This window comes from Rattus norvegicus, chromosome 8, assembly GCF_036323735.1.
Source record: "Rattus norvegicus strain BN/NHsdMcwi chromosome 8, GRCr8, whole genome shotgun sequence".
NCBI lineage: Eukaryota > Metazoa > Chordata > Mammalia > Rodentia > Muridae > Rattus > Rattus norvegicus.
Window position 1 is genome coordinate 24,969,135 of NC_086026.1, and position 24,684 is coordinate 24,993,818.

At 35.7% G+C, this 24,684-nt stretch overlaps 1 protein-coding gene across 1 annotated transcript; it reads left to right on the forward strand.

The window, feature by feature from the left end:
• The first annotated feature begins 3,473 nt into the window (after positions 1-3,473).
• Or7g21 (olfactory receptor family 7 subfamily G member 21) lies at positions 3,474-4,412 on the forward strand. Its single transcript, NM_001000428.1, has one exon. The coding sequence runs from the start codon at positions 3,474-3,476 to the stop codon at positions 4,410-4,412; it is 939 nt and encodes a 312-aa protein (NP_001000428.1).
• Positions 4,413-24,684: the final 20,272 nt, after the last annotated feature.

Consider the following 24,684-nt stretch of genomic DNA (forward strand, 5'->3'; position numbering starts at 1 on the left):
AAAGCTAGTTCTTTGAGAAAATCAACAAGATAAATAAACCCTTAGCCAGACTAAGCAGAGGACATAGAGTGTGTATCCAAATTAACAAAATCAGAAATTAAAATGAAAACCTAACAACAGTCAGAGGAAATTTAAAAAAAATCATGAGATCCTACTACTAAAGCTTATTTTCAAGAAAACTGGAAAATCTGGAGGAAATGGACAATTTCCTAGACAGATACCAGGTACCGAGGTTAAATCAGTAACAAATAAACCATTTAAACAACCCCATAACTCCTAAAGAAATAGAAGCAGTCATTAAGAGTCTCCCAAACATAAAGAGCCCAGGTCCAGACAGGTTCAGTGCAGAATTCTATCAGACATTCATAGAACTTATACAATACTATTCAAACTATTCCACAAAATTGAAAGAGATGGAGCCCTACCAAACTCCTTCTGTGAAACCACAATTACTCTTATACCTAAATCACACAAAGACTCAACAGAGAAAGAGAACTTCAGACCAATTTCCCTTATGAATATCGATTCAAAGATACTCAATAAAATTCTTGCAAACTGAATCCAAGAGCACATCAAAATAGTCATCCATCATGATCAAGTATACTTCATTCCAGGGATGCAGGGATGGTTTAATATACGGAAAACCATCAACGTGATCCATTATATAAACAAACTGAAAGAACAAAACCACATGATCATTTCATTAGATGCTGAGAAAGCATTTGAAAAAATTCAACACCCCTTCATGATAAAAGTCCTGGAAAGAATAGGAATTCAAGGCCCATACCTAAACATAGTAAAAGCCATATACAGCAAACTAGTCGCTAACATTAAACTAAATGGAGAGAAACGTGAAGCAATCCCACTAAAATCAGGGACTAGACAAGGCTGCCCACTCTCTCCCTACTTACTCAATATAGTCCTCAAAGTCCTAGCCAGAGCAATCAGACAACAAAAGGAGATCAAAGGGATACAGATTGAAAATGAAGAAATCAAAATATCCCTATTTACAGACGATATGATTGTATACTTAAGTGATTCCAAAAGTTCCACCAGAGAACTACTAAACCTGATAAACACCTTCAGCAAAGTGGCTGGGTATAAAATTAACTCAAATAAATCAGTAACCTTCCTCTACACAAAAGAGAAGCTGAGAAAGAAATTAGGGAAATGACAGCCTTCATAATAATCCCAAATGATATAAAATACCTCGGTGTGACTTTAATCAAGCAATTCATAGTCTTCTTAAGTCAAGAAAATTATTGTAAGACATAGGTGAAAATAAAGAAAGAACAATTGGAGGAACAGCTGTTTGTAATTTGTTGGCTGCATACGACTCCTATTCTCTTTACTGGGCATCTTTTGGCTTCAGTGGAAGTGAATGTACCTAGTCCTGGAGTAACTTCATGCACCAGGGTTGGATGATACCAGATGAGACTTCTCCCTTCTCAGAGAGAAATGGTAGAGCAAATTTTGGTAAGACAAGTGGAGGGGGTTTACTGGGAGGAAAAAGGCACTGATATTTAATTTTCAAGTGAATAAATAAATAAATAAATAAATAAGCCAAGTCTCTAGAATTCAAAGTAAAAAAATAAAAAAAATGACATATAAAATTATTTATTTCCTGTTATCGTGCAATTAGTATAATATGTGGTGCTCCACAATGAAATCAGAGAGGTAGGAGCACATACATATTGCAGATTATGGCTGTGATTTTATAATATATATTGTAAAAGGGAATATTCATGTACTGGTTATTACTAACTTAACACATATAAGCTGGTTCTGAAATGCTTGCTTTTGTTTACTGCTCTAGAATACATGGTTCAAAGAGTACAAAGTTGATTAATCAGATAATAACTAAACTCAGCCTTTAATAATTGCATGGATACAGGTAACAAAGAATGAGAGCATAATGTAAATGATGAGAGAGGTGGGAGGGGAGGGAGACACATCCCTAGTCTTAGAAATAACTCAATAAGAATAAAACTGAACTGTGAAATGTTTGGTTGAATTTTTCTACCATTCCAGAAAGACTATTAGTAGAGATAAGTTATAAGGTTGGTTCATTTCTTTGGTTTAAGCATATTAAAACAAGCGCTTTTAGTTTCTGAATAATTATTAGCTTTAATTAAAACAACAGGCAAAAGAAACTAGTTAAGTAAAATTGAAAAAGAATATGAACTCAATGCTAAAGAAGGCCCTAAATTAAACACTTTGATTAATTTCGTGAGAAAAATGATTGCAAACTGTTTTGAAAAAATAATGTTCCCCAAATTCAATATAGGGTGTCATAGTACTTGAACACTTACTATCATGAGCGATCAAAAAAATGACAAGAAATGAAAGAACAATAATTAATATTCAGTCAACAGAGATGGTGCATATGGAGGATAACCTTTTTTCACATTTTTATAGTTGGAAACTTGAGCAACTGTAATTTTGTACACACATACAGAACATATTCATAAAAATAGAATTTAATCCAGGCTACAATATATCATGGCAAAAATAAAGAACATTCATTGTATAAAGAAACTTAAAAAGAATGTGTGAAGATTATAAGAATAGTATTATATTTTATGTATGCAATACTATGAACTGTGGGACAAACTCACTTCTGTTCAACTGGTCTCCAGTGTCAGAGATTCAAATTTTCAAAACTCTCCACTATTGGTAATACTGGTCTTTAAGGATATGAACTCAGGGGTTTAGACTAATAGTCATGTAGTTGGTATAATTAGGAGCTTTGATCCTCAAAACTCCTGGGATTAAGAGATAGAGCATTCAGCTTGTGACCTCCTTAACAACATTACAAAAATCTTGAAATTTCTTGGACAGAGTTCAGAGGCTATTCATTTTTATAATCAGGAACCTTTTCTTTACTGGAATCTGTCTTCCATTTGCAAAATACAGGTGAGATATTTACATCATTCTGGAGCACATACAAGAAATGGACTTCCTTGTTAATTTTTAGAAATGAAGGAGAGATTATTAGGTTATCAACATGGTGAATCAGAAGAGCATTCCTGAAGCTATTGGAAAAAATCACTTAATTGTCCTCTCGTTACCAATTTATCACATAATTCAATATTATGAACTTTCTATTATACTCAATCGGAATAATTGTTTTGTTTTAATGGTAGGTGTCATATTATTCAAAGCCAAAACAAAGTCTTTTCTCAAATACAGTGAGTTTTAATACAAATTCAGGCATTAGTAATCATTTATGTACTGATAGTAGAAGTAAATTCACTATGGGAATTAATTACTAGAGAGCGATAGCTACATAGGACAAACTAGATGGTGTTACTTTCCTTAAATTCCATTTCTAAAATGGAAATAGAAGACTAAATTTGAAACCCTAAGGCATGTATAAGGTTCTTTTCTAACAAATCAAATTTTACAGTGATACTCTTCATTCCTATCTTTTAATAACTTTTTGCCCTCTTTTCTTAAGATTCATGTCTAACATGGAAGTTAAAAACAAATCAGTGGTTTTGGATATTTTTCTTCGTGGACTCACAGATGATACAGAGCTGCAGCCCTTCATCTTTGGCTTTTTTCTATGCATGTATTTGATCACTATCTTTGGAAATCTTCCTATAATGTTGGTCATCAATTGTGACTCTCACCTCCACACCCCCATGTATTTCTTTCTCTGTCATCTTTCCTTTAATGACATGTATTTAATTAGCGTCACAGTCCCAAAGATGTTGTTGAATATACAAACACATGATCAGAAAATCACTTTTGCTGGCTGCCTCAGCCAGGGATGCTTTGTTGCAGTATGTACCATCTTTGAGTGTTTTCTCCTAGGAGTAATGGCCTATGACCGCTATATAGCCATTTGTTATCCTCTAAGATACACAGTGCTCATGAATCCCCACTTCTGCGTTATTCTTGTTCTTATCTCTTTATCCATTAGTATTGTGAACGGTCTGCTTCATAGTCTGATGGTACTGCACTTGTCCTTCTGCACAGACCTAGAAATCCTTCACTTCTTCTGTGAAATTGCACAAATCCTCAAGCTTGCTTGTTCTTACAGCCTCATCAACAACATCTTGATTTTTGCTACAGCTTCAATTTTTGCTGGTGTTCCTCTGTTTGGAATAATTTTATCTTATTTTCACATTATTTCTACAGTATTGAAAATGCCATCATCAGAAGGAAAATACAAAGCCTTCTCCACGTGTGGGTCTCATTTGTCGGTTGTTTCTTTATTCTATGGAACAGGATTTGGTGTATACATTACCTCAAATGTAATTGATGCGCCACAAAAGATTGCTGTGGCTTCAGTGATGTATTCAATAGTTCCTCCAATGATGAATCCTTTTATCTATAGTATGAGGAACAGGGATATAAAGGAGGCACTGAAGAAGGTAATTGGTAGGCCAGTTTCTCTTCTGTGATATATGATGAACCTTCGGCTTGGCAGTCTAGTGTAAGGCAACATTGAAGGATTTGTCTTGAGCTAACTTGTTTTTTCATCCGTGTTGATTTGATTGTACTTCCTTGAACCTTTACACAAAAAATTATATTTAATATAAGTCTACTTTATTCTTTTTATTTGGGTGTTTAACCTGTATGCATGTAAAAATTTCATGATTATGCCTAGTTCTCATATACAGCAGGAGAGTGTGTCAGATACCATGGACCCAGAGCTTCAAATGATTGGTAGCTGCCAAGGAGAGGATTTAGATTGAATCCAGGTCCTCTAGTGGAGTAGGCACTGATTTAACCACTGAACAATTTATCTATCCCATTATAGTTTTGCTTTTAGTAACATTTATATGTGCATATTCAAATAATTACTGAAACCAGGAGAATTATTTTGATCCTGTTGAGCAGAACCTCTGGTGGTTATAAGCTGCTCAACTATAGTGCTGAGAAGATAACCTCTGGAAAATCAGCATGTACTCTTAAGAACTGAACCACTTCTTCACTCAATTGACAAATGCTTTGAAATATGGAAGTAGATATTTTTTGTATTTGTCTTTTTTTTCAAGTCCCAGGAAAGGGGCTGTTATGTGGACTTTTAATATTACCTCCTCTCTCTCTGTCTCTCTGTCTCTCTGTCTCTCTGTCTCTGTCTCTGTCTGTCTGTCTGTCTCTCTCTCTCTCTCTCTCTCTCTCTCTCTCTCTCTGTGTGTGTGTGTGTGTGTGTGTGTGTGTGTGTGTGTGTGTGTGTGTGTACACTGTTTGTTTGGATATGGGAATCAATCTATCCCATCTCTGTCTTAGATTTAGTTCTCTTGTTAAGGAAAGATGTAGACATGGGAAATCTGTAAAGGTACCACTGCTACAAAATTATTGGCTAGTATTTTCACTCCTTTCACTTTATTATTGATAAGTTTTTATTACCTGATAAACAAAATAGTTTTGGATAATTGTGAGATATTTGAATTTCATCAATGCATATAAAGGATTTTAAATATTTTTGAGAATTTCATACCCATTTCCCATATCTTTCTATTAAACTGCCCATCGTTCTTCCTGAAATCCTTTCCAAGTCCTCTCAATATCATGTATATTTTTTAAAAGCCACTGAATAAATTATGGGTTTGAAGAATAGCCATGAGTTTCAGCCTATTTATGGGAACATATGAAATTGAAAAGAAGTTACATGCTTGTAGAAAATTGAATCTCCATTAGAATTTACACAGTGAAGTAATCATAGCAACATTGATATGTGTTACTAAAACCATACCTGACTTAAAGAATACTATGCAGCAAAGCGTAAGGCTTCACTATCCTCATGTAGTGAACAAATACTTGTACTGTGTTTTCTTTAATTTTCCAGGTGAGGGAAAAATTGCAACTGTTATATATAGTGAAGATGACAGATTTAGAGGATCACAAGCCATTTCCTGCTTGCTGATATTTTTTTTATGGTTAGACTGGACTTTATTTTTCAGTAGATTTAATATGGTACCTACAAGAAAGTCAAAACCCATCCCAACTAACATTTGTCCTTTTTTATAAAAGAATTAGATATTACTTTATGATAAATGAGAAAAATTCTACTTGCAGAAGATAATGAAATTATCAATGTGGTCTAAAATGTAAATTATATATTTTATTGTAATATAAAAGTATAGAATAAAGCAAAAAGGAAGAGGCATATTAATGGAAGAAAAAATAATTTTATTGTTATATTTGATATTATTGGTATCTGCAGATTGATTTAAAAGTGCTGTTTTTCCAGAATGGAATAGTTCTATCAACTTAGGTATTCACTTTATTGACGACTTGAATACATTTGGAAACTCTAGGATACACTTGTAGATATTCATATCAGGGCATATTGAGAGGGTTTCAATTGATTGGGAAGATGCTCCCTCAGTGGATACTATCCTAGGGGCTTATATCTCAGACTAAATATAATAATAGAAAGGAGAAAGCACATTGACCACTGCCATCTCCCCTTTCCTGTTTATGTGTGTGCAGGTGTGGGAGACCACTATTGCCATACATATTCATCATGTTGGACTAAACCTTAAAAAAATGAACCCCAAATAATCTCCCTCCTTCAAGTGATTTTTATTAGACTTTAGTCACAACAAAAAGCAATAACACAGAGTTCCTGTGAATGCGTGATGAATTTTATGATATATAAAGATATAAACATTGTTGTTTGACTTTGTCAAACATTTGCTGAAATTTTCAATTCTAGATAGGCTCAGATTCTCTGGTAGCCAAGGGAATAAATCACATTAGATACCAAACATAATTTATTGAATGAATTATATGTGGTGCTATCTTTTATCTTATTCTTCCATGACTACTATTATAAAAAGTTGAATGGTGGTTCATTTATTTGTTAGGCCTTTGCCTAATAGTAAACATCCAAATTAGTAAAATCAAAATTAAGAAACATTTTTCATGTTGGTATGAAATTTTTTATCTAATTTTTCTGGTTTGGTGTGTAAATCCATTTTAATATTTTCCTACATATATTCTGGAGGACATAGAATGTATTTTTATTTTTTATTTTTCATTTTCATTTTCTTTTATTGGATATTTTCTTTATATACATTTCAAATGTTGTCTGGGAAAGTACAAACTATCACTAAATGATTGATTCAATTGTCTTCTTATTAACTGAATTATTACCAATCATCACATGTATATGAACCTTTCTCTTAGCAATCTTTTGGATATATTGTATCTAATCATTAATTAAAATTTCTTACATCATAGAGTTGTTTATGTTTGTGTGTGTGTGTGTGTGTGTGTGTGTGTTTTCCCAGTTTCTCCTCTGGAACTCCATCCTATCCCCCAACCCCCCGCCTCCCTGATGGTGTTCCCTCAGCTACCCACCTACTTCCTCCTGTCTCCCTGTCCTCCCCTACACTGGGGAGTTATGCCTTTACAGAACCAATGGCCTATCCTCCCATTGATGCCTGAAAAGGCCCATCCTCTACTGCAAATGTGGTTGGAGCCATGGGTAGTTCCATGTGCACTCTTTGGTTGGTGGTTTAGTTCCAGGGAGCTATAGGGTGTTTGTTTGGTTGATATTGTTGTTCTTGCTATAGAAAGTAATTTTATATATATAAAAGAATAAAAAAGAAGAAAGTAATTTTATAAATGGAACTTTTTTCCTCTAGGAAGGTACAAACTATCACTAAAGGATTGACTCAATTGTCTTCTTATTAACTGAATTATGACCAATCATCACATGAATATGAACCTTTCTCTTAACAGTCTTTTGGGTGTATTGTATCCAATCATTAATTAAAATTCCTTACATCATAAAGTTGTTTATGTTTTTTTGTGTCTCTCTGTGTGTGTGTGTGTGTGTGTGTGTGTGTGTGTGTGTGTGTGTTTGCCTGTGTGTCTTTTTGCCTGTTTGATGATATGACTACAGAGGTTAGTAGAGAGTGTATTACAATCTCTGGAGCTGGTGTTAAATTTCTGAGCAATTCATGGTTGTTTAGAACTGAACTCCAATCCACAGAAAAAGCAGAAAGTGCTCTTGACCTTAAAGCCATCTTTCCAACCCATATGAAACTTTTAATAATTCAATATAGAATATGTCCATAATTTATTTCTTTATTTCTGTTTTAGAAATTAAGGATAACATTTAATACATACAAATCTTTCACTGGCCTTCATCTCTAGGACTACAAATGTTCAAGTTTTGTAATGGATATCTCATATGTCCTCTGTATTTATGATGAACTAAGCTTTCAACAAGGTAGTTTTGTGGAGAAGAATTTCATTTCATTTCCCAGTCTGGCTTGGAACCTACTGTGAAATGTAGGCTAGCAATGTTTCCATACCACATTCCCCTAATGATGAGATGAAAATATCTTATAAATCTTATCAATGAATTTTGTGATAATAATTTTGACTCAAAAATCATTTATTGAAAGGAAAATAAAAACAAGGTATATAAAGAAAATCAGCTCTTGTGTGAGTAATCATTGTGATGAAAACAGACAGAATGTAGTGACCAAGCATATCTATGAAAAAAATGATATTGAAGCAAGAGTAAACAGTCTCATTCAGAAGGCTAAATAAAGTTTAGAAGACAGTGAAATAGATGACACATTGGATATATACAGTCTTTCAAAATTAAAGCATGAGGTTATAAATAGACCAAGCATATCTATGAAAAAAATGATATTGAAGCAAGAGTAAACAGTCTCTTTCAGAAGGCTAAATAAAGTTTAGAAGACAGTGAAATAGATGACACATTGGATATATACAGTCTTTCAAAATTAAAGCATGAGATTATAAATAGACCAAGCATATCTATGAAAAAAATGATATTGAAGCAAGAGTAAACAGTCTCTTTCAGAAGGCTAAATAAAGTTTAGAAGACAGTGAAAATCACCCTGCTAATGGTTCTCATTGGGAATATGACACTGAATTTTTATATAAAAATAAACTTAGATAAACTAATGACAAAATTATGATAAGATAGAGACTGGAGAGGTATGTATTTTAGTTAATTTTTTTTGTTTTAAGATGTCTAAGTAAAATTTGATATTGACTCATACAAGGGTTTCAACATAGTCCATATAAGTCAACCTCTTTTAATTCTCAAAGTGTAAACCTTGGAAAGAATATATGAGGATTATGAAGATGTCTCTGGATAAAGCACTTGCACTGCAAACATGAGAATAAGTGTTTTGATCCCAGAATTCACAAAAAAATATACTAACGGTAAAATGGAAATTCTCAGCCAAAGAACTACTTATAAATAAGGACAACTGAAAAAGAATTACTCATCCCTAAAGATGAGCCACCTAATTGGTTATCCAATAACAAATGTAGATTTTTGAAATTATAGCCATACATATAACACTAAACAGATTCAGTTGATACATATATTTCTCAGTATACATGACACTATATGATTGCTTTCACTACTTAATCTTTTGGTACTACATGAACAATTGGTGTCCTTTTTTCTGGGAAAGACCACTTCTCAACTCACAGATTTATTCAGTTGCAAATAATGCTTTTTGTAGGATTAGGCCTTGTGAAGTTCCCTGTCAATATTGACATTTTAACAAACTTTCTTTAATGATGGGATTTTTCCAACTTGAATGTTATGGCAACACAACAGTTTAATATAATCAAAGTCCAGGTGGGAAACAAATGGTAGCAAAAGCTTATCCACATCTGCATGCAGGGGTATAGAAAGTATTGTTATTTTTCTTACTTTGTCTTTTCTTTATTTTTATTCAATGTGGGACAGAAGTCCCTGGGATCTTATTCTAAAATTTCAAGGCAGATCATTTCTCCACAGATAAATATCTCTGGAAATGTTCAAAGACATCTGTGGAGGTATTTATTAAATATTATCAAGCATGAGCAAGTTGACAATGAAGAATATTTATCATGGGTGGTAAATAGCTTTAATCACACATACATTTGTCTCTGGTAATAAATAGCAACTGAAGTAATTTAAATATGCTTGGTCCAGAGAGTAATAGTAATAGGATTGTGGCCTTGGTGGGATATGTGTGGCCTGTTTGAAGAAGTATGTCACTGTTAGGCATGGGCTTTTAGACCTTCCTCCTAACCAGGTCAGAGCCAAACTTCTGTCTGCCTTTATGTCATGATGTAAAACTTTTGGCTCCACTAGTTATATGTCGGTCTGTAAATGGTCAGGCTGCCATCCGGCTTTAATGGAAATGGACTGAACCTCTGAATTTGTAAGCCAGCACCAATTAAATGCTGTTCCATATATAAGGTACCTTTGTCATGATGTCTCTTCACAGCAATGAAAATTCTAATCAAAACACTAATTAATATGACAAAGTTTCGGTTATATTGCTACTGGTGCCTCCTATTTTCCTAGTACGTTTCTTCTTCCTTGCAAGAAAATATGTAGTTACATTTGTGAGTCAATTTCGTAATCCTGGAGAAGTCATTTTTTTCTGGGTAGAGATTTTCCTCATTCACCATGGAACATATTCTTCTTGCTAAATAAATTTTACAAACTTTTCACAAAATTCAAGTTATCCATCGGTAACATAAATGTTGTCTAGATTATCCAGTACCAAGTAAAATATCATTATATCTAGGGAAGTTCTCTCAGTTTACAAATCTAATATATTGAGATTTGACAACATTCCAGGGATTTGCTGGACAGTTAGTACATGGGTGAATTCAGGCAAGGTGTATGATTGAAATTGCACTCTCAATTCTTTGGTTCCAGCTTCTGGATATTCTAAATAAGTTTTGCATATAGTGGAGCACTTGTCTCCATGATATTAGAGCATCTTTTGGGTATATACCCAAGAGAATTATAGATGGATTTTCAGATAGAACTATTTCTAATTTACTGAGGAATCACCAGATTGATTTCCAGAGTAGTTGTTCCTGACAGCAATGGAGGAGTGTTCCACTTTCTCCACATCCTCACCTGCAAATGCTTTCACTTGAGTTTGGATCTTAGTCATTCTGTGCAAGGTGGAATTTCAGGCTCATTTTGAATTGCATTTTCCTGATGACTAAGGATATTGAAGATTTCTCTTTAGCTTTGTATCCCATGTTTTAATTGGGTTACTTGGTTTTTGGAGGTTAACTTCCTAAGTTATTTGTATATTTTGGATATTAGACCAATATCATATGTTGGGTTAGTGACAATTTTTTCTCAATCTGTAGTTTGCCATTTTATTCTATCAATGGTGTTCGTTGCCTTACAGAAGCTTTTCAGTTTCATGAGATTCCATATGTTAATGGTTGATCATAGAGACTGAGGCATTGGTTCAGGAATTGTCTGCCTGTAATAATGAGTTTACAGCTCTTTCCCATCTTCTCTACTATTCAATTCAGTGTACCTCTTTTTATATTGGGGTCCTTAATGTATTTAGACTGGAGCTTTGTGCCAGGTAATAAAGAAGAATCTCTTCTCATTCTTCTCTATGCAGACCATCACTTAGACAAGAAATATTTATTGAAGGTGTTGTTTGTTTCCACTGTATGTTTTGACTTCTTTGTAAAAGATCAACCGTGGGGTTGGGGATTTAATTCAGTGGTAGGGCATTTGCCTAGCAACCGCAAGGCCCTGGGTTGTTTGGTCCCCAGCTCTGAAAAAAAAAAGAAAGAAAGAAAATCAAGTGTTTAAAGAAGTGTAGGCTTATATCTGGGTCTTCAATTCTATTTCATTGATTGAACTGTCTGTATCTGTATCAAAACCCTCTGGTTTTATTATTGTTTTACCTTACAGATTGAGATCAGGGAAGGTAATTTCCCTCAGACTTTCTTTTTTGTTGAGAACTGTTTTTTTTTTTTTGCTAACTTTTTTTCACATATGAAGTTGACAGTTGCTCTTTCCATGTCTGTGAAGAACTGTGTTGAAATTTTGATGGGGAATGCATTGAAGGTGTAGATTGCTTTTGGAAAGGTGGTCATTTTTATTATATTAATCCTATGAATCTATGAGTTTGGGTGGGTGTCTATCTTCTGAGGTCTTCAATTTCTTTCTTTGGGAATTTAAAATTCTTGTTATACAGACATTTCACTTGCTTGGTTCGAGTTACATCAAGATATTTTATATTATTTGTGTTGGTTTGAAATGTGTTGTTTCTTTAATTTCTTTCACTGCCTGTTTATCACTCGTGTAAATGAAGACTACTGATTTGTTCAAGTTAATTTTATATTCCACTAATTTGCTGAAGTTGTTAATCAGCTGTTGTAATTGTTTCATGGGATTTCAGAGCTTATTTCTTATTTTTCAATTTGTTTTGCCTTGTTCTCCTTTTGTTGTCTAATTGCTCTAGCTACAATTTCAAGTATTATATTGAATAGATAGTAGGAGATTTGATAGCCTTGCATTCCGCTGATTTTAGTAGAATTGGTTGTATTTTCTCTCTATTTGATTTGATGTTGGCTGTTGGTTGATACATATTGCTTTTATTTGGTTTAGATATGTGTGATGTATTCCTGGCCTTTCCAAGACTTTTAACATAAAGGGGTATCGTATTTTGTCAAAGTATTTTTCAACTTCTAATGAGATGATCACGTGAATATTTTCTTGAGGTCTTTTATATAGTGTGTTATGTTGATGGATTTTTGTATATTAAATCATCCCTGCTTTCCTTGGATGAAGCCTATTTGATCATAATGAGTGACGGTGTTGAAATGTTCTTAGATACAGTTTCTGAGAACTTTGTTGAGTATTTTTCCATTCATTTTCATAAGTGAAATTTTGCTTAACTCTCTTTGTTTGGTGGGTCCTTGTGTAGTTTAGGTATCAGAGTAACAGTGGCTTTATAAAATGAATTATGTAGGTTTCCTTCACATTTTGTTCTGTGGACCACATTTGGGGAGCATTAGTAATAGTTCTTCTTATATTGTCTGGTAGAATTCTGCACTAAATCCATATGGCCCTGGGGTTTTTATTGTTGTTGTTGAGAAGATTTTAATGACTACTTCTTCTTCCTTATGTGCTAATCTGATGATTTTTTTGAATTTCCTAGTTGCTTGTTTTTTCCTCTGTTTTCATTTTGATTTTGTTATTTTGGAAACTAACTATATGCCCTTCAGCTTATTTGGCTAATGGTTACCTATCTTATTGATTTTCTCAAAGAATCAACTCTTAGCTTTCTTGATTCTTCCCTTGTATCTTTTTTTTCTATTTCTCTCACTGTCTTTTATTTCCTCAAAACATTATTATATATTTGACTCTTCTTTTGCATTTTAAATTAAAGCTTCAGATGGAGATAAAGTTTGTCTGGTGTTTTACAAATAACTACTTATTGGTCACTGTATTAGTTTCATAGAACTGAGATAGTAAACAATACAAGGCTACTCTCTTACAATTTTGAGGACCATATGACTGAAATCTTGGAGTCAGGAAGACTGTTCTTCTGTTGAAACTGTGTGTTCCCTTGTATCTTATTAGTTACTTTTAGCCTTGAGTTTGACTATTTCCTGCCATGTACTCCTCATGCTTGTATTTGCTTCTTCTCATTTTAGATGTTTCAGAGGTCCTGTAAATTGCCAGGATAACATCTCTCCAATTTCTTTATAAAAGCAGTCAGTACTATGGATTTTCCTCTTAGCACTGCTTTCATTGTCCACTAAGTTTGGGTATGCTGTGTTTTTATTTTCATTTTTATACCTTAAAGTCTTTAATATCTTTCTTTATATGATTTCTGCCAAGTTATCATTGAGTAGAGAGTTGTTCAATTTCCATGATTATATATTGTCTGATGTTTTTAGTTATGTTGATGTCCAGCCTTATTCCTTGGTGATCTGATAGAACGTCTGAATTATTTCAATCTTCTTCTGTCTGTTGAGACCTGTTTTGCTTCTGATTTTGTTTCAAGATTCATGGAAAAGACAGCATATTCTTTGGGGGTAAGTGAAATATTCTGCAGATATGCTAAAATCCTTTGGTTCACAACTTCTGTTAGTTTCCCTGTGCCTCTGTTTAGTCTCTGTTTCAATAATATATCCATTAGTGACAGTGGGGTGTTAAAGTTTCCGACTTTTTTTTTAATCTTTATTAATTTGAGTATTCCTTATTTACATTTCGATTGTTATTCCCCTTCCCGGTTTCCAGGCCAACAACCCCCTAACCCTTCTCCCTTCCCTTCTATAGGGGTGTTCCCCTCCACATCCTCCCCCCATTACCGCCCTCCCCCCAAAAATCCCATTCACTGGGGGTTCAGTCTTGGCAGGATCAAGGGCTTTCCCTTTCACTGGTGCTATCACTAGGCTATTCATTGCTACCTATGAGGTTGGAACCCAGGGTCAGTCCATGTACAGTCTTTGAGTAGTGGCTTAGTCCCTGGAAGCTCTAGTTGCTTGGAATTGTTGTTCATATGGGGTCACGAGCCACTTCAAGCTCTTCCAGTCCTTTCTCTGATTCCTTCAACGGGGGTCCTGTTCTCAGTTCAGTGATTTGCTGCTGGCATTCGTCTATGTAGCTGCTTTATTCTGGCTGTGTCTCTCGGGAGAGATCTACATCTGGTTCCTGTTGGCCTGCACTTCTTTGCTGTATCCATCTTATCTAATTGGGTGGCTGTATATGTATGGGCCACATGTGGGGCAGGTTCTGAATGAGTGTTCCTTCTGCCTCTGTTCTAAACTTTGCCTCCCTATTCCCTGCCAAGGGTATTCTTGTTCCCCTTTTAAAGAAGGTGTGAAGCATTCACATTTTGGTCATCCTTCTTGATTTTCATGAGTTATGTGCATCTAGAGTAATTCAAGCATTTGGGAAATGCTTTTGGTTGCCGTTTTGTCCTAACAACAGTGTACTTTGCCGTAGAGAAGCTTTGCAGTTTTATGAGATCCCATTTGTCGATTCTTTATCTTATAGCATAAGCCATTGGTGTTCTGTTCAGGAAATTTTCTCCAGTGCCCATTTATTCGAGGTTCTTCCCCAATTTTTCTTCTATTAGTTTGAGTGTATCTGAATTGATGTGGAGGTCCTTGATCCACTTGTACTTAAGCTTTGTACAGGGTGAAAAGCATGAATTGATTTGCCTTCTTCTACATGCTGACCTCTTCCTGAATTAGCACCATTTGCTGAAAATGCTATCTTTTTTCCATTTGATGGTTTTGGCTCCTTTGTCAAAAATCAAGTGACCATAGGTGTTCGGGTTCATTTCTGGGTCTTCAATTCTATTCCACTGGTCTATCTGTCTATCTCTGTACCAATACCATACAGTTTTTATCACTATTGCTCTGTAATACTGCTTGAGTTCAGTGATACTGATTCCCACAGAAATTCTTTTATTCTTGAGGATAGTTTTAACTATCCTGGGTTTTTTGTTATTGCAGATGAATTTGTAAATTGTTCTGTCTAACTCTTAAGATTTGAATTGATATTTTGATGGGGATTGCATTGAATCTGTAGATCGCTTTTGGAAAAATGGCCATTTTTACTATATTAATCCTGCAAATCCATGAGCATGGGAGATATTTCCATCTTCTGAGATCTTCTTCAATTTCTTTCTTCAGAGGCTTGAAATTCTTATCATACAGATCTTTCACTTGCTTGCTTAAAGTCACACCGAGGTGTTTTATATTATTTGGGACTATTATGAATGTTGTTGTTTCCCTAATTTCTTTCTCGGCCTGTTTCTCTTTTGTGTAGAGGAAGGCTATTGATTTATTTGAGTTAATTTTATACCCAGATACTTTGCTGAAAGTGTTTATCAGGTTTAGTAGCTCTCTGGTGGAAATTTAGGCATTGCTTAAATATACTATCCTATCATCTGCAAATAGTGATATTTTGATTTCTTCTTTTCCAATCTATAGCCCTTTGATCTCCTTTTGTTGTCTGATTGCTCTAATTCAAGAACTATATTGAATAACTAGGGAGAGAGTAGAGAGCCTTGTCTAGTCCATGAATTTAGTGGGATTGCTCCAAGTTTCTCTCCATTTAGTTTAACATTAGCTACTGGTTTGCTGTATATGACTTTTACTATGTTTAGGTATGAGCCTTGAACTCCTATTCTTTCCAGGACTTTTATCAGGTATGGGTGTTGAATTTTGTCAAATGCTTTTTCAGCATCTAATGAAATGATCATGTGCTTTTTATCTTTCAGTTTGTTTATATAGTGGATCGAGTTGATGGTTTTCCCTATATTAAACCATCCCTGCCTGCCTGGGATGAAGCCTAATTGATCATGTTGGATGGTTGCTTTGATATTCTTTTCGATTCAGTTTGCCAGAAATTTATTGATTATTTTGCATCGATATTCATAAGGGAAATTGGTCTGAAGTTTTCTTTCTTTCTTGGGTCTTTGTGTGGTTTAGGTATAAGAGTAATTGTGGCTTCATAGAAGGAATTCGGTAGCGCTCCATCTGTTTCAATTTTGTGCAATAGTTTGGATAGTATTGGTATGAGGTCTTCTATGAATGTCTGATAGAATTCTGCACTGAACCCATCTGGTCCTGCGCTCTTTTTGGTTGGGAGACCTTTAACAACTGCTTCTATTTCTTTAGGAGTTATGGGGTTGTTTTAATGGTTTACCTGTTCCTGATTAAGTTCACTACCTGGTATCTGTCTGGAAATTGTCCATTTCCTCCAGATTTTCCAGTTTTGTTGAATTTAGGCTTTTGTGGTAGGATCTGATGATTTTTTATTTTCCTCTGATATTCTAGTTATGTCTCCCTTTCATTTCTGATTTTTTTAATTTGGACACACTCTCTGTGCACTCTCATTAGTCTGGCTAAGGGTTTATCTATCTTGTTGATTTTCTCAAAGAACCAACTTTTGTTTCTGTTGATTCTTTGTATGGTCCTTTTTGTTTATACTTGGTTGATTTCAGCTCTGAGTTTGATTATTTCCTGACTTCTACTCCTCCTGGGTGTATTCGCTTCTTTTTGTTCCAGAGCTTTTAGGTGTGCTGCCAAGCTATTAATTATGCTCTCTCCTATTTCTTTCTTCAGGCACTCAGAGCTATGAATTTTCCTCTTAGCACCACTTTCTTTGTTTCCTACAACTTTTGGTATGTTGTATCTTCATTTTCATTAAATTCTAAGAAGTCTTTAATTTCTTCCTTTATTTCTTCCTTGACCAGGTTATCATTGAGCTGAGCATCGTTCAATTTCCATGTATATGTGGGTATTCTTCCCTTATTGTTGTTGAAGACCAGCCTTAGCCCGTGATGGTCTGATAGGATGCATGGGATTATTTCTATCCTTCTGTATCTTTTCAGGCTGTTTTATGACCAATTATATGGTCAATTTTCGAGAAAGTACCATGAGGTTGTGAGAAGAAGGTATATCCTTTTCTTTTACGATAGAATGTCCTATAAATATCTGTTAAGTCCATTTGGTTCATGACATCTCTTTTTGTGTCTATGTCTCTGTTCAATTTCTGTTTCCATGATCTGTCCTTTGATGAGAGTGTGGTGTTGAAATCTCCTACTATTATTGCGTGAGGTGCAATGTGTGCTTTGAGCTTCAGTAAGGTTTCTTTTATGTATGTAGGTGGCCTTGTATTTGGAGCATAGATATTTAGGATTGAGAGTTCACCTTGGCGAATTTTTTCTTTGATGAATATGAAGTGTCCTTCCTTATCTTTTTTGATGACTTTTAGTTGAAAATTGATTTTATTCAGTATTAGAATGGCTACTACAGCTTTCTTCTCCAGACCATTTGCTTGGAAATTTGTTTTCCAGCCTAACTCTGAGGTAGTGTCTGTCTTTGTCTCTGAGGTATGTTTCTTGTAGGCAGAAGAATACAGGGTCCTCATTGCATATCCAGATTGTTAATCTAAGTCTTTTCATTGGGTAGTTGAGTCCATTAATGTTGAGAGATATTAAAGAATAATGATTGTTGCTTCCTGTTATATTTGTATTTGGATGTGAGATATTATGTTTGTGGGCTTTTCTTCTCTTTGTTTTGTTGCCAAGATGATTAGTTTCTTGTTTTTTCTATGGTGTAGCTTGCCTCCTTTACTTTTTTTTTTTCAGAGCTGGGGACCGAACCCAGGGCCTTGCACTTCCTAGGCAACCGCTCTACCACTGAGCTAAATCCCCAAGCCCAGCTTGCCTCCTTATGTTGGGCTTTACCACTTATTATTTTTTGTAGGGCTGGATTTGTAGAAATATATTGTGTAAATTTGGAATTGTCACGGATTATCTAGGTTTCTCCATCTATGATAATTGAGAGTTTTGCTAGATACATTAACCTGGGCTGGCATTTGTGTTCTCTTAGGGTCTGTATGACATCTGTACAGTCTCTTCTGGCTTTCATAGTCTCTGGTGAGAAGTCTGGTGTGATTCTGATAGGTCTGCCTTTATATATCACTTGATGTTTTACCCTTACTGCTTTAATATTCTTTCTTTGTTTTGTGCATTTGGTGGTTTGACTATTATGTGACGGGAGGATTTTCTTTTCTGGGCCAATCTATTTGGAGTTATGTAGGCTTCTTGTATGTTTATGGACATCTGTTTCTTTAGGTTAGGGAAGTTTTGTTCAATGATTTTTTTGAAGATATTTACTGGTCTTTGAGCTGGGAGTCTTCACTGTCTTCTGTACCTATTATCCATAGGTTTGATCTTCTCATTGAGTCCTGGAATTCCTGTATGTATTGGACCAGTATTTTTTTTCCGTTTTACATTATCTTTGACAATTGTGTTGATGATTTCTATGGAATCTTCTGCTCCTGAGATTCTCTCTTCTATCTCTTGTATTCTGTTGGTGATACTTGTATCTACAGCCCCTTATTTCTTCCTTTGGTTTTCTATGTCCAGGGTTGTCTCCCTTTGTGCTTTCTTTACTGCTTCTATTTTCATTTTTAATTCCTTCATCTGTTTGACTGTGTTTTCCTGGAATTCTTTCAGGGATTTTTGTGATGCCTCTCTATTAGCTTCTATTTGTTTTTTTATATTTTCCTGCATTTCTCTAATGGAGTTCTTTATGTCTTTCTTGAAGTTGTCCATCATTATGATCAAACGTGATTTTTAAATCTATATCTTGCTTTCCTGGTGTGTTTGCATATTCAGTGTTTGCTCTGGTAGGAGAATTGAGCTCTGATGATGCCATGCAGCCTTGGTTTCTGTTGCCTGGGTCCCTGTGCTTGCCTCTCACCATCAGGTTTTCTCTGATATTACCTTGTTCTGCTACTTCTGACAGGGGCGAGACCATCCTATATGCCTATGTGTCAGGAGTGCTGTATACCTGTTTTCCTGTTTTCTTTCAGCCAGTTATGGGAACAAAGTGTTCTCCTTTCAGGAATGTATTCTTTCCTGTCTACTGGTCTTCAGCTGTTCCTGTGGGTGTGTCCTGAGTCCACCAAGTAGGTCGCTTGGAGCAGAATAGTTGGTCTTACCTGTGGTCCTGGGTCTCAAGTTGCCCCTGGGGGTCTGCTTTTGAGTTCTCCATGAGGGAGGGCCTGAGCGGCCTTTTCCAGGGGCCTCTGTACACCGGGGTCCCAGATGGAGGTAGGTGTTTGCCTCGGGAGTCAGAAATGTGGGCAGAGTGTAGTTACTTCTGGATTCCCAGGCCTGTCTTCCCCTCTGAAGGTTTAGCTTTGCCTCCCATGGGATTTGGGTGCAGGTAGCTTTTGACTGGGTTCCTTCAGGTCCATTCGGTGTCTCGACCACAGGGGACCTGCTGTTTGAGTGCCCCTATCTTCCGGTTCCTAGAGGCGCTTTACAGTTTCCTCTTGGGCCAGGGATGTGGGCAGGGTGGGCAGTATTGGTGGTCTCTCCCCCTCTGCAGTCTCAGGAGTGCCCACTTGTCTGGGTGGTGAGCTCTCTAGCCCAAGGCATTTGGGGCAGGGAACTGTGGGCCAGCATCAGCAAGGTTGGGGCTCCAGCTAAAAACCTCTCTACCCCAATTTTTAATAGTATAATTTATATCTCTGGAGTCTAACTTCTTCAGTTTTTTGTACATTTTGGATATTAGCAAAATATTGATAAAGATCTTTTGCCAATCTGTTGGTTGCCATTTTGTCTTAATGACAGTACCCTCTGCCTTACAGAAGCTTTGCAGTTTTATGAGGTACCACTTGCTGATTCTTGATCTTAGAGCATATGTTGTTGGTGTTTTCTTCAGGAAGTTTTTCCTAGTGCCCATGTGTTTGGGAATCTTTTCCACTTTTTTGTCTATTAGTTTGAGTATATCTGGTTTGAATTGGAGGTCCTTGATCCACTTAAGCTTTGTACCAGGCAATAAGAATGGGTTGATTTGCATTCTTGTACATGGTGACCTCTAGTTGAACCAGCACCATTTGTTGAAAATGCTGTCTTTCTTCCATTGGATGGTTTTAGCTCCTTTGTCAAAAATCAAGTGACCATACGTATGTGGGTTCATTTCTGGGTCTCCAATTGTGCTCCACTGATCTATCTCCCTGTCTCTATACCATAAAGTTTTTTGTTTTAATCACTATTGCTCTGTATTGCTGTGGGAGGTCAGGAATTGTTAATCCCCCAGAAGTTCTTTTATTGTTCAATAGTTTTTATTGTTCAATACAGTTTTCGCTATCCTGTTTTTTTTTATTTTGTTATTCTAAATGAATTTTTAAAATTGTTCTTTCTATCTCTATGAAGAACTGAGTTGGAAATTTGATAGGGGTTAGACTGAATCTGTAGATTGCCTTTGGCAAAGTGGCCATTTTTACTGTATTAATCCTGTCAATCCATGGGCATGGGAGCTCTTTCCATCTTCTGAAATCTTCCGTTTCTTTCTTCAGGGACTTGAAGTTCTTGTCATAAAGATATTTCAATTGCTTGGATAAAGTCACACCAAGATATTTTCTATTATTTGGGAGTATTGTGAAGGGTGTCATTTCCCTAATTTCTTTCTTGCCCTGTTTGTCCTTTGAGTAGAGGAAGGCTACTGATTTGTTTGAGTTAATTTTATACCCAGCCACTTTAATGAATTTATCAGGTTTAGTAGTTCTCTGGTGGAACTTTTGGGATCACTTAAGTATACTATCATATCATCTGCAAATAGTGATATTATGAATTCTTTCTTCCCAATTTGTATCGGTTTGACATCCTTTTATTGTCTGATTACTCTGGCTAGGATTTGAGTACTATTTAGAATAAGTAGGGAGAGAGTGGACAGCCTTGTCTAGTCCCTGATTACAGTGGGATTATTTCAAGTTTTTTCTGCATTTAGTTTGATGTTAGCTACTGGTTTTTTGTATATTGCTTTTACTATGTATAGGTATGAGCCCTGAATCCTGATCTTTCTGGATCGTGAAGGGTTGTTGAATTTTGTCAATATACTCTCTCAGAATCTAATGAAATGATCACGTGGTATTTATATTTGAGTTTGTTTACATAGTGGATTACGTTGGTGGATTTCTGTATATTGAACCATCCTTGCATCTCTGGCTTGAAACATACTTGATCATGATGGATGATTATTTTTATGTGCTTTCGGATTTGGTTTGTAAGCATTTTATTCAGTATATTTGCGTCAACATTAATAAGAGACATTTGTCTGAAATTCTTTCTTTGTTGGATATTTGTGTGCTTTAGGTGTAAGAGTAATTGTGGCTTCACAGAAGGAATTTGGTAGTGCTCCATCTATTCCTATTCTGTAGAATAGTTTGGACAGTATTGATATGAGGTCTTCTGTGAAGGTCTGATAGAATTCTGTACTAAACCCATCTGGTCCTGAGCTCTTCTTGGTTGGAAGACTACTACTTTTTTCTTTAGGAGTTATGGGATTGTTTAGATGGTTTATCTGTTCCTGATTTAACTTTGGTACCTGGCATTTGACTATAAAATTGTCCATTTTTTCAATTTTTTTTAATATAGGCTTTTGTAGTAGAATCTGATGGTTTTTGAATTTCCTCAGATTCTGTTCTTATGGCCCCTTTTCATTTCTGATTTTGTTAATTTGTATACACTCTCTGTGCCCTCTGGTTAGTCTTTCCAAGAATTTATCTATCTTGATGATTTTTCTCAAAGAACCAGCTCCTTTTGTATAGTCCTTTATGTTTCTACTTGCTTGATATCAGCATGGGATTACTTTTATCTTCTTGTATCTGTTGAGGCTTATTTGTGACTGATTATATGGTCAATTTTGGAGAAGCTCAGTGTGCTGCTGAGAAGAAGGTACATTCTTTTGTTTTTGGATTAAATATTCTATAGATAATTGTAAATGTATTTGGTTCTTAACTTTTGTTAGTTCCTCTATGTATTTACTTAATTTTTGTTTACATGACCTGGCCATTGATGAGAGTGGGTTGTTGAAATCCCCTACTACTATTTTGTGAGGTGCAATGTGTGATTGAGTGTTAGTAAGGTTTGTTTTAAGAATCTACGGGCCCTTGCTTTTGGAGCATAGATATTTATGATTGAGAGCTCATTTTTGGTCATTTTTCCTCTAATGAATATGAAGTGTCCTTCCTTATCTTTTTTAATTATTTTTGGTTGAAAGTCATTTTTATTCGATATTAGAATGGTTACTCTATCTTGTTTTTTCATACCACTTACTTGGAAAATTTTTTTCTAGCTTTTTACTCTGAGGTGGTATCTGTCTTTGTCTCTGAGGTGTGTTTCCTCTCTGCAGCAAAATTCTGGGTCGTCTTTATGTATCCAGTCTGTTTGTCTATGTCTTTTTATTTAGGACTGGAATCCATTGATGTTGAGAGATATTAAGGAATAGGTTGTTGCTTCCTATCATTTTTGTATGTAGAGTTGGAATTATGTTTGTGTGTCTTTCTTCTTTTGGTTACTTTGCAAGGAAATTACTTCCTTGCTTTTTCTTTGGGGTAGTTTTCCTCCTTGTGTTTGAGTTTTCCATTATTCTTTGTAGGGTGGGATTTGAAGAAAGTTATTGTATAAATTTGTTTTTTTTTCATGGAATATCTTGGTTTCTTCCTCTTTGTTAACTGAGAATTTTGTTGGATATGGTAGCCTGGGCTGGCATTTCTGTTCTCTTAAGGTCTGTGTGACATCAGTCCAAGATCTTCTGGCTTCATAGTCTCCAATGAGAAGTGTTGTGTAGTTCTTATAGATCTTCCTTTATTTGTCACTTGACCTTTTTTCCCTTACTGCTTTTAGTATTCTCTCTCTCTCTCTCTCTCTCTCTCTCTCTCTCTCTCTCTCTCTCTCTCTCTCTCTCATTTAGTGTTTTAACTATTATGAGATGGGAGGTATTTCTCTTCTGGTCCAATATGTTTGGAGTTCTGTAGGCTTCTTGTATGTTTATGGGCATCTCTTTTTTTTTAGGTTAGGGAAGTTTTCTTCTATACTTTTGTTGAGGATATTTATTTGTCCTTTATGTTGGGAGACTTCACTCTCTTCTATACCTATTTTTCTTAGTTTTAAACTTCTTTTTCTTTCCTGGATTTCCTGGATATATTGGATTAGGAGCTTTATGTGTTTTATATTATCTTTGAAGATTGTATCTTGTTTTTTATGGAATCTTCTGCCCCTGAGATTCTCACTTCTGTCTCTTGTATTCTGTTTTTGATGCTTGCATCTATGATTCCTGATCTCTTCCATAGGTTTTCTATCTCCATGGTTGTCTCCCTTAGTACTTCGATTATTGTTTCTATTTCCATTTTTAACTCCTGGATGATTTTCATCAATTCCTTCACCTGTCAGTTTGTGTTTTCCTGTAATTCTTTAAGGGATTTTTGTGTTTCTTCTTTAAGAGCTTCTACTTGTTTACTTGTGTTGTCCTTTTTTTTTCAGGGAGCTATGTCCTTCTTAAATTCCTCCACCTTCTTCATAAAATGTGATTTTAAAATTAAATCTTGTTTTTCCAGTGTAGTGTGTTTGGCTATCCAGTACTTGCTTTGGTGGGAAAATAGGACCTTGATGTTGCCAAGTAGTCTTGCTTTCTGTTGCTTAGGCTCCTGCACTTGCTTCTTGTCGTCAGGTTGTCTCTGTTGTTAGCTTGTCTTGCTGTTTCTGACAGTGGCTTGACCTTTCTGTAGGCCTTTGTGTCAGCACTCCTGTTAGACTTGTTTTCATGTTTTCTTTCAGCAGTTTCTGGGAACAGAGTGCTCTGCTCTCAGATGTGTAGGCACTCTTGATGACTCTCTTTCAGCTCTGGCACAGGCTGGAATAAGAATGGTCCTGCCCCTGACTATTTCTAGTTCCCTGTGCCCAGGGGAGCTAGATGGCACTACGTGATTCCCTCTTGGGTCAGGAATCTTGGCAGAGGGCAGTCTCCTCTAATTTCTCAGGAGTGTCCACACTTCTGAGGTTCAGCTCTATCCCCCAAGAGATTTGGGTGCAGGAAAGTGTTTGATCAGTTCAGTTTCTTCTGGGAGCAGACTGGAACTACAGTTACCTGATTCTGAATGCTCCTATATTCCTGTATCTAGAGGCACTATGCAGTTTCCTCTTAGGCGAGGGTTGTGGGCAAATTTGGGCAGAAGTGACAGTCTGTCTTGTTGTCTCAGGATGGTCTGCACTTCTGGGTGTTCACCTCCTATTCATAGTCTTGCTAAGTGAAGAAAACTATTATATAGATAAAGAAAGGGATAGGTAAAACTATTGTATAGATTAAGAAAGTACAGTTTTATTGGGCACTGTCCTCTTTTCAGTTGCCTGCCTGTGGATTCTATTAACTTAACAGGACTCCTTAAATTGAGAACATGCACTTAGTCCTGGGGTGACTTCATGTGCCAGGATGGAATTATAACCCATTGGTTCTTCCCCTTTCTCAAAGGGGAAAGGCAGGGGAAATTGAGAAGAATATCTGTACCCATGAGCACTGGGAGAAGATAGGTGCATATATTGGGATGTAAATACAATGAAAAATATATGGAAAAAACAT

Excerpts from the sequence above, each read along its gene's own strand:
- Or7g21 (NM_001000428.1), top strand. The coding sequence starts at position 3,474 with ATGGAAGTTAAAAACAAATCAGTGGTTTTGGATATTTTTCTTCGTGGA.